Source organism: Equus caballus, chromosome 4 (genome assembly GCF_041296265.1).
Source record: "Equus caballus isolate H_3958 breed thoroughbred chromosome 4, TB-T2T, whole genome shotgun sequence".
Taxonomy (NCBI): domain Eukaryota; kingdom Metazoa; phylum Chordata; class Mammalia; order Perissodactyla; family Equidae; genus Equus; species Equus caballus.
In genome coordinates this window covers 31608002-31623823 of record NC_091687.1, presented here as the reverse complement: position 1 = coordinate 31623823, position 15822 = coordinate 31608002, and the positions used below count along the sequence as shown (strand labels likewise).

Below are 15822 nucleotides of genomic sequence, written 5' to 3'. Positions count from 1 at the left end.
TAAACACATTTTATGTTATATAGATATAGCCCTGTAAAAAGGGAAAGATTATGAACATTTTAATTGAATTCATTTTCAGAAACTAAACAAATGTCAGGCTGTCTATCTCTATCCTACACTTACGTGCCAGGTTAAGAATAAAACTTCAGTCGAGCACCAGATGTTTTATTAACATAAACATATTATTTATTAACATAAAGCTAAATATCTAGATTCAATTGAATTATTCACCCAGTGTCTAACTACTCAAAATTTCTTTAGAATCAACCTTACATGTAATTTTGTTTTGCAAAGATGTTAGGTAAACTTAGATTTATTCCAATATATGTATATGTTCCCTAGGTTTGGTTTTCTTTCTTTTGATATTTCTTATAAAATATTATTTGTTTGCATTTAAAGTATTGACAACACTTGTGCAGGCTTTCCAAATGAGATTTCTATTCACCTAGACAAGATGAAAAAACTGTCTTTCCTTAAATTCATTTCCAGCCTTGTTCCTTTCTTATTACATTGTTTCACATTCTGTACACATTTCTCAAATTTCCCAGAAGAACAGAACTAGAAACTACATCAAGTAAAATCAAAATTCACAAAAGAAAAGATTGAATATTTTGAAAAGTAAATAAGACATCATCACTATAATGTAGCTATTTTGATACATTGTGAGATTGCTTTTGTATGAAAAGTTTTAATTTAGTAAGGATAAATTGATTTAAAAATTGTCTGTTAGTTAAGGTCTGTCTTTGAAAACAGTACATTGAAATCTTCCAGTTGATGAAATTAAGGTTTTCCATTCAATATCATATTTAAAAATATTAGTCTAGTTGGTTGGATTGTATAATGTCAATCAAAAAGTATGACAGCTTTCCTTTGTCTACAATCAATTGACTAATCTGACTCATTATGTAATTGATTATAAAGTTTAATCTACTTTATAAATGTTCATAATTTTATATCATAGTCATATTACCTTTACATATTTTAACTCATTCTTTTAAAAAGTCTTTTCTTTAACACTAAATATACCATCTGAGTTTCTTCCACATAAATCAAAGAAAATATTAGACAAATATTATGACTATCATTCTGTTGCTGTAAATCTAGTCCTTTGGGTTACTAGTAATTCATTGGTGACTGGTTATTTAAGAGGATTCAGGCTTTTTTCTAAATAACTATTCCCAATTTATAGACACTTGATATATAATTGGCTACTTACTAAACATTTCTTTCCTTATTTCCCTGTTCTGGGACAGGGATCGTACTGTCACTGGAATGGATATTATGAAAATTCCTAGTGGCTTTAGAGAATCTGCTAGTCCTGAAATGGAAGAAGTGGGGAAAAGCTAAAACTTTTGCAAGATTTGATTGTGGCTAATCTGATGGTGAATTTCCTACCCTCAAATTGTTTCCCTCACAATGTTTGTATTTTTCACTTCATTTGATTATATTGGTTAAAATTCCACCAGATTTAGAGTCATTGTGTTTTTGTATATTTCCTTAAGAAAAATGTCGATACTTTAGGATCACTAAATGATTTATCAACTATTCACCCAATAGGGTGAATCTACCCAACTGCTTAAGAAATTCCTGAGTGAACAGAGATATATTTACGGAAGAGAGAGACTTCAAGCAGTTTTGCAACATAGAACACATCTAGAATTAGAAGAGAATTGAGGCAAATTCATTGTCAGGGACTAGATACTCTCAAAGCCACTAGGGAACAGCCGTGGACAGGCAAGCCCTGAAGAAGAGGTTAGGAGTATGGCAAATAAAGTCACTAGATGAAGCAGAGTGAGGTACTGGGCTCCTGCTTTATCTCACACCTTATAACCACCATCTTAGGAGGTAGGCGTTATCAACCCCCTTATTTTCAAACGAGGAAACTCAGACTGCTTAGAGTTACTTCAGCATCAGCTGGGATTCAAAACCAGATTAGTATGATCAAAGATCATTTTTTTAAACTCTGACCATGTGGCAGAGGACAAATAACAAATTCAAAAATTTGCATGGAGAAATTTTCCCCCCAAAATAAGAGGAAACACTTGCCTCCTCTTCATTCTTCTTGCATTAAAATTTCCTCCCAAATCTTCTCTAATCTAGAACTCTAACAATATGAGTACTATACACTTACTGCATAATTTATAGCACAAATTTATAACTTTTCTTTGGGAATATGGATTCTTAGTTTCAAAAAATCAAACTCATGGGATATTTGAAACAAGTTCCAGTTATACAGTTTATGGAAATGCCTGAGGGGATAAAAATATCTTCAAATTTTAAAAAACCTGCTAGAGATAGTTGGTAGAGCGACATACAAACAAGCATAACATTTTCAATCTCTGCTTGAAAGTATCTATCTATTTTGCATCTTTACTTCTCAGGAGAAAACCAAATTATTGGTAATTAACAGGGAAAATTTCTATCTATGAAAGTCTTTCTAAACTCCTTTTTCCAAAATTCTTATATGTCTGCCATATCATGATTGCAATAATGTAGAAATAAACCACAAATAATAATAATAATAGAATAGTTACCTACTATTTAACTCAGTTTAAAAATCAGCTGGTTTATCCCTGGAAGTGATTGTTTTTTACTTTATGTCCAATAAAAACAATCAAGTAGGAAAAAACAATCAAGTACTTTAGTGTTGCCACTGCGCAATATTGGTTAAGGAAAAGAAAATGAAAGGCAGGTTAAGAAATGTGGAGTTCTTGCTGGAGCTGTTTCTTTATACATGTAAACGAAGAAAACTTATAATTATGCATTTGGAGATCGACGGGAGGCTGACTGATTGACTGTCGTGTTGACTCTTCCCACACCATGCAGCAAAGCCTACCAATCAGCGGCCTGCAGAAAGCTCCGTGTCCACCGGCTCCTCGGGCAGCAGCTTTGGCAGCGGGTATAGCGTGGACAGCGAAGGAAGCAGCAGCGCTGCAGGGGAGGCTAATCTATTTCCTATTCCAAGGATGTAAGTGGTTCTTTTTTTTTTCCTCACTACAAAGTTAACAGTATCATGAGTACGCTTTTCTTGACATTTAACAAGAGATAACCAGATAATTATCCAATTCTGAGTCATTGTCCCTGAAGCACTTCAACTGTTCATGCCTACATAAAAAATTGACAGGAGAGATGGGATTAATAGAGCTAATTCTAAGGATGAATGCTAGTCACTACCGGAACTACTTAATCAGTGCAATCTGTGTTTAATAGAAAAACAGCTAAAATAATAACTTAGCCATGCATGCCTGAATCAAGTTCAGCAGCAGGAGTAAATTCATGATTTCATCACATAACGATCAAACAAAAACATTGGTATTTGAGATAAGTATAGATTAATTTGCCTTGAATCACGAGAGATTTAAAGATATTTAAAGAACTTATATATCATATTTGAAATAGATAACACATTGGGCTATTCATGTAGCCTTTTCAACTATAAATCACAGTACAATTAAAAGTGAAGATTTTGGGGCCGTGGCCAAGTGGTTGAGTTCGAGTGCTCTGCTTTGGCCGCCCAGGATTTCCCGGCTCTGATCCTGGGCGCCAACGCAGCTTCCCTCATCAAGTCATGTTGAGGCGGCTCCCACAAGCCACGACTAGAAGGACCTACAGCTAAGATATACAACTATGCACTGGGGGGATTTGGGGAGAAAAAGCAATTAAAAAAAAAAAGAAGATTGGCAACAGTTGTTAGCTCAGGTGCCAATCTTTAAAATTGAAGATTTTGAAGTGTTTCCATATTTTCTAGAACATATATTAAGTAGTACATAGGTCCCTGAGTGGATACTTTTGGAATAAAGTCATTTGTAATATGTTAAGCCTCGAGAAAATCATACTGCAAAGAAAATACAAAACTAAAGCGGATTGTGTTTAGAATGTATTAGAATGGGTTTAGTCATACTAGGGGCAAAATTTAGCAGCATCCAAGATAAATATGAGGTTATGTCTGCTCCAATATCAAAATCTAAACTTCCCCATCTTCCCTTCTCTCCAGAACTAGTTTTCTGGGTTTTCAAACCATCATTGGGCCACCCAGCTCCAGGATGCAGCCTGCTGTCTGGTTTTTCAAGGTCTGGATGCTAAAGATGGCTTCTGCATTTTTAAGTGTTCAAAAAGAAAAAACAAGAATGGCATTTTGTGATAAGTGAAAATTATATGAAATCGAAATTTCAGGGCTCATAAATTAAGTTCTGTTGGAACACAGCCACACCCATTCGCTTATGTGTTGCCTAATGCTGCTTCTGCCCTGTAGGGGCAGACTTGAGGAGTTGCAACATAGACCACTCAAATCATGTACTATCCGGTCCTTTAAAGAAAGACTTTGGAGACCCCTGATCTGGGCCCTTGTTAAAGGGTCTTTTTCATTTTCTCCATTATTGAGTGAAGCCTTTTCTGGGACTGGAGCTATTTCTCGTTTTGATGTCAGGTTTTTATAACTCTTTCCTTTTGATCCCCAGAATAGTTCTTATATTTAGATAATGGCTTAGTTTACAAAAGCAAAATAATGAGGAAAATGGATTTGTACAGTGAAAAATATGTTTATTTTGTGATTTTTCAATTGACATTTTTCCTGCTTAAATTGATTAATTATTGGATCACTTGTCCATCTATTTTTCTTTCTTTTTTTTTTTTGAGACTTAGGCTATGGATTCAATAGAGTTATCTGTATTCAGTCGGTTTTTTCTAATTGGAAATTATTTGTAAAAGGAGTCTGATCTCCTTATTCCTTAGCCTCTGATGATCCAGTTTGACTGAAAGGAATTTCAGCAAATTCATTGTATTCCTATCTCTAAACTGTAAATATCACATGAATTTGTAAAAGCTTGGCACCACACATCGCTTAATACCCTTCCAATTTATCTATACCTTTCAAAACACATCATTTAATACTGATGAAAAAGTTATAACTTAATATAATGTATTTGAATGTCTGAAGTAGAAGTAGATTATGTGTTTTTTTACATACACACAACGTTCCAATTTTGTTTTTTCCTATTTTCCTGCTTCTCTTGTAAATCAAAGCCTTTCAAAACTGCCTAGGAGGCTATTGTTTTGCCATATGAGCACAGAGAAAATTCCCTTTTCTAGTATTACAGGATATGTGTAAGAAGCAGTATTTGGTAGTTCTGTTACATGACCCATGGTGTCTAACACAATTATTGCTTGGGCTAGCATAAGTGTTCAATAACTATTTGGTGATTGACTAACAAATATAGATTATAAAGTGTATAGTCAGAATGTTTTTGAGCTAACAATTATTTATTAGGAATCCTGAAAAATTGCATCCTTCGCACGACCCACAGTTACATTTCCTTTGTACTTCATTTAGATTCACAATGCTGCAAATTTTTCTGTATAATCTTTGAAATGCATCTAATATACATTTTGGCTAAGTACCGAAGGTTAAAGTCAGTTTTCATAGAAGCAAAGGCTGCAGCTGAATATCACCATTAAAATTCAAAATCTGGGACTCAAGATCAAATGAAAATTATTGAAAATTTATTTTCGTTACAATTACTGAAAATAATGACTTTGTTAAAGTTTGTCATAGTATAGGATAGTAATTTTTCAGCACTTTCATTTGCTAGGTTAGCACAACTAAGATGATCCTCATTGTCAATTGAGTTTCTCAGTAACATATCAAGACATATCAAGGCATATCAAGACAGCTACTTGTCTTGACTCTCACTGAAGCAGTTTTACAAATTGAAGTTTCGTGCATTGCTTAATAAAGACTTTTTTTGTATATATTCAGACACAGACTATGTGTACGTATATGTGTATTTGTGTGTATATATATATTTCTAACATTTTTGCATATACTTGTTCCTTCACATAGCCACTTAATAAAAATTTGTGTTTAAACCTTTGACCTAGAATTGTCATAATGGAACAATGTGACGGCTTTCAAGATAAAATAATTTCTGAATTTACATCTGTTCCTCTTTCATTATATGCAGAACCATTTCAATAGAATGGTAAGAGGATCTTTAAAGCAGTTTTCAAGTAAGATAATTGAATTCTTAAGAAATAAGTATAGTTACATTTTCAGTGGGTTCAGCAAACCAAATATTTTTGTGAAAGTAAGAAATAATTATTAGTAAGTCCTGCTATGTTAAAATTATTGCCTAGAAAGTATAATATCAAAACGTTCTTTTGTTCATGCACCCTCTTTAACACTTAAGGGCTTTTATTCCATCTTTTTAGAACATCTTGGATAAATATATATAATAGCAATGCTGAAATCTTTTGTGTGCCACGTAGCTTTTCCTCTGACTGAAGAAATAAAAAGTGGCCTATAGTCTTTTGGCTGTTATGTTCTCAGTATTCTGAACCCATAGTGCTCAAAGTATCATGAATTCTTCATCTATTTGGCCTTTCAGAAAGTTTGAGGCTGAAATTAAAAGCGAGTGGCAGACTTTGTCTGAATTTTAATGCCATTATGTGCATAACTATCTATTAATACTTTATATTTATCGAACCTTAAGATGCTTCAGGCACCAGTAAGCACTTTATATACACTTTCCATGTGATTATTTCATAACCAAAAAGTAGTTAATATTACTATCTTTACAGTACAAAGGAAGAAATAGTCTTCACCACATTAAGTAGATTTGCCTTAGATATAGCACGAAATAGCAAAGCCAGAAGCAGAGATCAACTAGTCTAACTTCAAAAGCCAATATGATACACACAGCTGAAAACGCAGGAAGGATCAGAAAGAAGGTCACTAAGTGAAATAAAACTCTGTATTATTACAATATTATTTTTATGTTATTTAATTCAAAATTTTCCTCCTCATCAAAGGATCTATAACAACTCATCGTAATGAAATCTGAAGATATAAAAACCCTTCTCACTTCTTGAGCTAAAAATGGAAAAAAACAACCCTCTAATTCTAAAACAAAATCTGAAAATTTCATGATGGTCTGATCTTTGATAAATGAATCAACAGATAAGACACTGAATTTTGAGGTATTATGTTTGGACTAAGTAGCAAAAATAAAGTTCCCATTTTAAAATTAACATGATATACAGAAATTTACTGTGTTTATATTTGGCATTCAAGTAATTTATGGCAGATCCGAATATGTAATGTCATTCTATTTCTGTGAACTCAGCCTCCTCATTTGCATTTAGGAGATCATTATTGAATACATAACCTTTTATTTTGTTTATAACAGAGGGAAAATGGGGCAGAATGGACAAGAGCCTGTGAAACAGCCAGGAGTAGGAGTGGGACTGGCAGACACTGAAGGTAAGTTAAAATTCACAGCACTGGATTTGGTTGAATCTATATGCTACACTCTAAGTGTTTGATTTGTTTTCTTTTAACATGAAATTAATTTCTAAATATCAATGGTAAAAGCACTAGGAAGTAAGTCATCATTATCTATGTTATCTATTAAATTAGAATGACTTTGCGACCTCATTTAACAATTCTCAATTTCCTCATTCATATTTAACATTTAAGTACTTTGGGATGCTAAAAATTTTAAAGAGCAAGAAGAATGAGAAGGATGACAGGAAAGAGACTCGGAAGACTTTCTCAGGGAAAAAAATACCTTCTTGAAATTAAAAAAAAAAAAATTTCATTTAAAATACTATGCATATAGAAATTAAATCATGAAACTTAACTTAACACAATGGAAATTCTTAAATATGTGGAGCTAGGAAGAAGCCAATGGTGTAAAAATCATTTTATAAAAAACATAATGACTGAACTAACTTCTAAGGTGAAAATCTAATTTGAAATTAAATTTTGTATTATTAAACGAATGGTAAATGTATTACAAAAATGCCAAAAATAATCCTTAACTTCAGCAAACACATAATTAGCATCTGTAAGATACACAATGAGTAGCTTCTCTTTCATAATATTGTGATAAGATCTGATAGCACTGTTACGCTTCATGAACTGTACTAACCTGCCAACCATTTTAATTATCCTAATGACTACACTCTTCTAAGTACTGTTCATATATTATCTCATTTAATTCTTTTTTTCCCGTTTTATTGAGAAATAATTGACATATGTCACTGTTTGATTTACATGTACTGTGAAACAATTACCACAATAGGTTCAGCTAACATTCATCTTCTCATATAGATACATACAATAAAAAAAAAGAAAGAAAAAAATGAAAAAAAATTTTCCTTTTCATGAGAACTCTTAGGATTTACTCTCAACTACTTTCCTATATATGATACAGCAGTGTTAGCTATAGTCATCATGTTGTACATTACATCCCTAGTACTTATTTACCTTATAACTGGAAGTTTGTACCTTTTGACCACCTTCCTCCAATTCCCCCTCTCCCCACCCTTTGCCTCTGGTGACCCCAAGTCTGATCTCTTTTTCTAGGAGTTTGGTTTTCGTTGTTGTTGTTGTTGTTGTTTGTAGATTCCACATATAAGGGAGATCATACAGTATTTGTCTTTCTCTGTCTCACTTATTTCACTCAGGATAATGCCTTCAAGGTTTATCCATGTTGTCGCAAATTGTAGGATTCCCTCATTTTTTATGGCTGAATAATACTCTATCATATATATACCACAATTTATTTATCTATTCACTCATTGGTGGACACTTCAGTTGCTTCCATGTCATGGGTATTGTAAATAATGCTGCTGTGAACATGGGGGTGCAGATATCTTTTCAAGTTACTGTTTTTGTTTCCTTTGGATATATTCCCAGAAGTGGAATTGTTGGATCATATGATAGTTCTACTTTTAATTTTTTGAGGATCCTGTATACTATTTTCCATAGTGGCTGTACCAATATACAGTCCCACCAACAGGACACAAGTTCTCCCTTTTCTCCACATCCATGTCCACAATTGTCTTCTCTGGTGTTTTTGATGATAGCCATTCTAACAGGTGTGAAGTAATATCTCATTGTGGTTTTAATTCGTATTTCCCTAAAGACTAGTGATGTTAAGCGTATTTTCAGGTACCTGTTGGGCTTTTGTATATCGTCTTTTGAGAAATATCTATTTAGGTCCTTTGCCCATTTTTTAATTGGGTTATTTGTTTTTCTGCTCTTGAGTTGTATGAGTTCTTTATATATTTTGGATATTAACCTCTTAGCAGATATATGGTTTGCAAATATTTTTTCCCATTCTGTAGGTCATCTCTTCACTTTGTTGATGGTTTCTTTTGCTGTGCAGAAGCTTTTTAGTTTAATGTAGTCCTACTTGTTTATTTCCTATTTTGTTGCTTGTGTTTTAGGTGTTATATCCAAAAAATCATTACCAAAACCCATGTCAAGGGGCTTTATTCCTGTCTTTTCTTCTAGGATTTTCATGGCTTCAGGCCTTACATTTAAGTCTTTAATCCATTTTGAGTTAATTTTTCTGATTGTTGTAAGATAGAGGTCTAGTTTCAGTCTTTTACATATGAATATCCAGTTGTCCCAGCACCGTTTATTGAAGAGAATGTCTTTTTTCCATTAGGTGTTCTTGGCTCCCTTGTAAAATATTAGTTGACTGTATAGGCTGAAGTTTATTTCTTGGCTCTCAGTTCTGTTCCATCTGTTTATTTGTCTGTTTTTAATGCCAGTACCATACTGTTTTGATTACTGTAGATTTATAAGGTATAGCTTGAAATCAGGAAGTGTGATGCCTCGTGCTTTGCTCTTCTTTCTTAGGATTTCTTTGGCTACTTGGCATCTTTTATGATTCCATATAAATTTTAGGAGTGTTTTTCCACATCTGTAAAAAATGCCATTGGATTCTTGGTAAGGATTGCATTGGATCCATATATGGCTTTTAGTAGTGTTGACATTTTAACAATATTAATTCTTCCAATCTATGAATATGGGATACCTTTCCATTTATTTGTATCTTCTTAGATTTCTTTCATCGCTATCTTGTAGTTGTCAGGATAGAGATCTTTCACCTCCTTAGTTAAATTTATTTCTGAATTATTTATTTGATGCTATTGTAGATGGAATGAATTTCTTTATTTCTTTTTCAGAAAATTTGTTGTTAGTGTATAGAAATTCCACTGATTTTTGAATGTTAATTTTGTATGCTGCAACTTTACTGAATTCATTGATTAGATGTAACGGTTTTTTTGGTTGAGTCTTTAGGATTTTCTGTATAAAAAATTATGTTATCTGCAAATAGAGACAGTTTTACTTCCTCCTTTCCAATTCTGATACCTTTTATTTCTTTTTCTTGCCTGATTGCTCTAGCCATTCTATTCTATGTTGAATAGGAGGGGTGAGAGTGAACACCCTTGTCTTATTCCTGATCTTAGAGGAAAAGTTTTCAACCTTTCACTATTGAGTGTGGTGTTAGCTGTGGGTCACTTAACTCTTAAAATTGCCTCTAAAGATGAATAATACCATATGCTGGTCTTATATAAAGAGAAACTGAATGCAAGCATCATACAAGATAAGAGCAAGTGACTTGAATCCAGGAAAATGGTGCCAAATTACATGCTATTAACAAGAATGGTTAATGGCATGGTATCACAAGGACATTATATGGGGAAATAGGAAACCCTGGTTTGGGTTCAAATCTGGTCCTGTTACCTAACTGATGTCCTGATCTCTATCTTCAGAAACCTCATCTGACAATTGCTAGATCTAAGTGATGCCTAAGTTGCTTCATGGACTTAAGTGGATATCACATTTTTATGGTTCTACTAGTTTTTATTTGGACTTCATTCAAAAACTGTTCTTCCCCTACCTGTTGCCATGTTCCTCCGGGTTAAAAATCCACCTATCTCTTTCTCCACCATCTCTCTGCATACATTCAACTCTGGCTTATATGTTGATTAGTCCCAAATCTACCAGCCAAACTCCCTGGAATTCAGACTCAGATAGTGCATGTTCATCAGGCATTTGTGTCCAACCAAGAAAATAGAAATCACTCTGAGTATTTAAAATAGAGGAAACTTATGGCTGGAAATTATTATATGCTCATGAAAGAGGCTTGGAAACTGAGCAAAAGACAGTGAAGTAGCAGAAGGAAGCCAGTGTCCCTGTAGGTTGGAGGCCATTGAGAGCTCAAACCAGGATGAGCCTGTCTTTTTGGGAGCGAGAGACAAGGACGAAGCACAGCAAATGCCAGAAATGTATCTCAAGATAAACAAGGATGGGGAGAAATATCCCACTTTCTCTCTTACTCCCATTTGCCAGTCTCTGCCATTGCCTGATGAAATCCAGCTGGAAAACAACTGACAAGAGAACAGCCTAGGGAGCAGCTACTCTGAGAAGAGGGCTGGAGAAAGACTGAGAATGCATCTGAGGGCACAAAGGCAGAAGGCTGGCACAATATTTTGCCTGGAGATCCCACTGATGCATCAAACTGCATATGCCCTGAACTTAGTACACCCTCTTCTCTATTCTGCCTCCTTCTCCTACATACTTCTACCACTCACAGAATCTGTGCCTATTTATGCCATAATTTGTGTTTTCTCATCATTGTTTTTTGATTTAAATTTACCTACTTCTACACCTGTCTCCTCCATAAGGCTGAACAACTCTCAGACCAGAGCTTTGGTTTATTCATCTTGGTGTCCCTGCACTTAACAGAAAGCCTTACCCATAGAGTTGCTTCAAGAATGTTTGTTGACTGAATACATAAACAATATAATTATATATAAATGTGATGGACATTGATGTTCATGTGATTCTAGAATTCAAGTGTATAGAGAAGCAATTCACGTGCTGTTTTTTCAAAGTTTCAGCTGTTTAATTTCACTTCTCTTTTAATCTTAAAGTTTATAAATAAATTAGTTTAGTATAAATGTTAACAACTATCAATGAGTAGAAATTATTCATACCAGTCCCGCTTTCTTCTTTCATATCAGTCCCATATGAAACATGCTTGTTTTCCAAGGAGTTAATCATAGGCTACTTTGTACTTTACTTAAACTTATGAGTCAATATGTTTACATTTTAGTGAAAAGACCCTTATCAACAATCTCAGATTAGTTATTGAGCAGAGGGGTGGGGGTTGAAGATGGGAACAAGATGGAATATGTAATGTAATGTGAGTCGCTTATAGTCAGGTGTCCTTTTAACAGCAATATTTTGGACCAATTTTTTTTGACTGAGTTACTTCTCACATTTTGACTATAAACAAATTTAAAATTGACATATCTACATAAAGTTGGGCATGAATAGTTCTATAAGAAATTGCTAATAACATGGAAAAGAAAACTGTAATGAATTTTAAACCTTTAGAAACAATTTTAAATTAAGAAGAATAGATAGACAAAGAATGGAAAGAAAATTATTAAATTAGACAGAAGTTTATTTATTCTTAGCAGATAGGAAGAAGACATGAATTTAAAGTTCAAGGTTCTATTTTGCCCACATAGAGATATGGGGTCAACGTTGTGGAGGTGTATGTATGGGATCAACGTTGTGGAGGTGTATGTATGTATGGGGTCAACGTTGTGGAGGTGTATGTATGGGGTCAACGTTGTGGAGGTGTGTGTATGGGGTCAACGTTGTGGAGGTGTGTGTATGGGGTCAACGTTGTGGAGGTGTGTGTATGGGGTCAACGTTGTGGAGGTGTGTGTATGGGGTCAACGTTGTGGAGGTGTGTGTATGGGGTCAACGTTGTGGAGGTGTGTGTATGGGGTCAACGTTGTGGAGGTGTGTGTATGGGGTCAACGTTGTGGAGGTGTGTGTATGGGGTCAACGTTGTGGAGGTGTGTGTATGGGGTCAATGTTGTGGAGGTGTGTGTATGGGGTCAACGTTGTGGAGGTGTGTGTATGGGGTCAACGTTGTGGAGGTGTATGTATGAAGCATGTTTTGTTTGTTTTGAGTGGTCCAGAATGTTGCCTTCACTTCCCTTTGTTGTCAGTCAATATAAACAGCCAATTCATGAGAAAATAAAAAACAAACAAAACAGAGTTAGTTTAAATTTGTTTTTAGACAGAATATATAATTTCCTGATTGGATTGTTCCTTCTTTTAATTCTTCACCAGGGCACTTATCTTTGTAGATAAGTACAATTTTCTTGAAGTTGTCGATTCTTGTAATGTTCTACTTCATCTTGAGGCTTCATATTATTCATTTAAGTACTTTGTTTTGTGAACACCTCAGTCAGCTCTAAGGGAAATTGATCTACAAAGATAGGCTCTAGGAGAGCATACTTTAAATCAAAAGTATATCATAGATTTTAAGTAATCACCTTTAGATAGTTTTTCATAAAATTTTTATTCGTTTTGAAATTACAGTGTACAGAATACAAAAAATAATGTTTGTTTTCTTGGGTTGAAATTTTGTGTGAAGCATGTTATTGAGATTGTTTTTTAATGCTAAATAGCCATGTCCTTATTCACTTATTGAGCAGTCTACTTATTCTGGGTTCTAATAAAGAAAAAATCTATTTTCCACTTAGTCATTTTCTCTAATAATGTTTCATCTTCTTTATAGCAGTGACTCATAAATTTCAAGCCCAGCATGAGATTAGCTCAGTGGGTCAGAATATGAGATCAGGGCCCGCCTGGTGGTGCAGCGGTTAAGCACTCCCGTTCCATTTTGGCGGCCCGGGGTTCGTTGGTTCGGATCCCGGGCACAGACATGGCACCACTTGGCATGCCATGCTGTGGTAAGCATCCCACATATAAAGTAGGGGAAGATGGGCGTGGATGTTAGCTCAGGGCCAGTCTTCCTCAGCGAAAAGAGGAGGACTGGCAGTTAGCTCAGGGCTAATCTTACCCCCCCCCCCCGAAAAAAATAGAATATGAGATCAATCAAAGGTTCTGGGGTTCTGACCTAAGTTGTAATGGAAAATAGTAATACTCTTGTAGACTATCCCTACTAATGAATGATTGAACTTTCACAGTTTAAATAAATGCACAATGTAAAGCGAAAGTAAGCGCTATGTTTGGCACATGATTAACATCCTTTAAATTGTAGCTATTATTAAATTAGTAGTGGATATAAGAGAGAGCCATTGGATCTGTCCAAAGGAGTGATATTAGTCAAGATTGATAAAATCTCCTGCACTTGTTGGGACAGCTATACAAGACCACTTTTAAAGATTTAGAGCAAATTAATTAGACTTTCCAATTGTATTGATCAGGTTTTCCCTACTTACGTTAAAACCTCTAATACCCTCAAAAATAGAGATTTGGCCCTTTCTTACATTTTTTTAAATTAGATGTATTTAATAGTGCTATTATTTGCTAGTAGGCATCCATGTATGTTATACATGGTGACTGGCTTGACACATTTATTCTCTTAAACCAGATGTCCACGAGCTTTAGCAGCAGGCATTAAGATCTTCATATGAGGCTTAATTTGCCTGGCTGCATGCACTTAAGGAACATATAACCCTAATAAATCATTTATTTTCTTAAGTATCTTTGGAAGCCTGAATTTAATCACTTAATTTACATTTTCAGTGGGCCAGAGCAAATAAACCTCTACCATTATAGAAATATGCTAAGTTCTACTCACAAATATTTTCAAATAATTGTGTGAAGCACATCACCAATAATGTTAACCTAAGGAGGGGAGGATGGAGAGGGGAGCAGGGCAGAGAAAAAGATTTCATTCAATATCTTACTGGAAGTCTTTTTAAATTTTTTTGAAAAAGCATAATAATTTATGTAGAAAAAATGGAAATCTATACTGACCCAAGCAATCTCATTTTAACTGGCATCTCAAGTCTATCTTATATGCATAGATATTTTATACATAGCTCTGACAGTGATTAGTATGAGTCCTTTTTAGGTGAATGAACATGCTTGCAAAGTCCATGAAACAAGTATGAAACAGAAATGACTTCCTACATTAAACCAATAAAAATCTAGGCCTCAGTATTAGAGTCCTCTGTCTTGTTATCTTGTTTTGATAAACACAAAAAGTTTTTTTTTAAATCATTTTCTCCAGTGTTTTCTCTTTTTTAATAGGAAAAAGGGATGGAGTAAATGATAGACTATTTCTCTAAGGGTTTGTAGATTGGAATATCCAAGTGCTCTATATAAAATACTCGTCTAATTTCCTCTCTTTCCCTGTCCAACTGGATTGTTTAAAAATTACCCTGCAAAGAGAAAAATATAAAAGCACTCTGGAAGACCCTCAATTAGAACATAATAACAACTGTTATTAGGGCATCTGATAAGTCACTCAGCCAATACTTAGTGAACACCTGTTGTCAGTGGCACTGGGATAATTCTGGGGATGCGCTGTGGAATGTGACACAGTCCTTGCCCAACAGGAGTTCCTAGTAGAGTTCCCACTACTATATAATAGTTACACTCTCGTTCCAGAAGAAAAGTTCATGTCGACTCCAGACTCTCATTTCTTCAGGCTCTAGTTCCAATTAAACTAAGGAACTTTCAAATTAAACGTGTAACATCTTTTTTGTGTGTCTTCTATATATCACTCCTCATTATTTTGGTATTTTTCTAAGTTTCTTCATTTTATTGAGGTCAAGAGTAATCTTTCAAGGAAATAATTTTTAAATAAAAAATTATCTTTAAGTTCACCTGTATTGAAGCTGACAATGGATAAAATTTATTTACAACATATTAATTTTTATAGATGTGTTATAAAGAAGTGTGATATTTGATTTTTATGTCAATTTTGAGATCAAGATGTTATTAAAAGTAATGCGATTTGTGGATTGTTTGTGCCATTTGATTACTTAGTCCTACATATATCGTACTTAAAAACTGGCCTATGTGCACATTATATTACAAAACTGTTTTCAGCAGAGTGTATATATTTGTTTGTGAGCTTGTTGCCCTAATTTTACCCCTATACTGTATTTTTTATATTTCCAAAGTTGATTAATACTAAATATGAATATGTCTATTATATGCACGACATTGTGTTAAAAATC

The 15822-nt window shown here is 34.2% G+C and overlaps 1 protein-coding gene across 6 annotated transcripts in view; it reads left to right on the top strand.

The window, feature by feature from the left end:
• PCLO (piccolo presynaptic cytomatrix protein) overlaps nt 1-15822 on the top strand; it is a 386717-nt gene that overhangs the window by 325976 nt on the left and 44919 nt on the right. For all 6 annotated transcript variants that reach the window (XR_011437785.1, XM_070264476.1, XM_070264475.1 and 3 more), the window contains 2 exons: nt 2827-2968; nt 7185-7258. Coding sequence is in view for 5 of the 6 variants with exons in the window: in XM_070264476.1 (XP_070120577.1) it covers nt 2827-2968; nt 7185-7258 (216 nt within the window). In the remaining variant the exon portion in view is untranslated. Of the gene's footprint in view, nt 1-2826; nt 2969-7184; nt 7259-15822 lie in introns of those variants that run through there.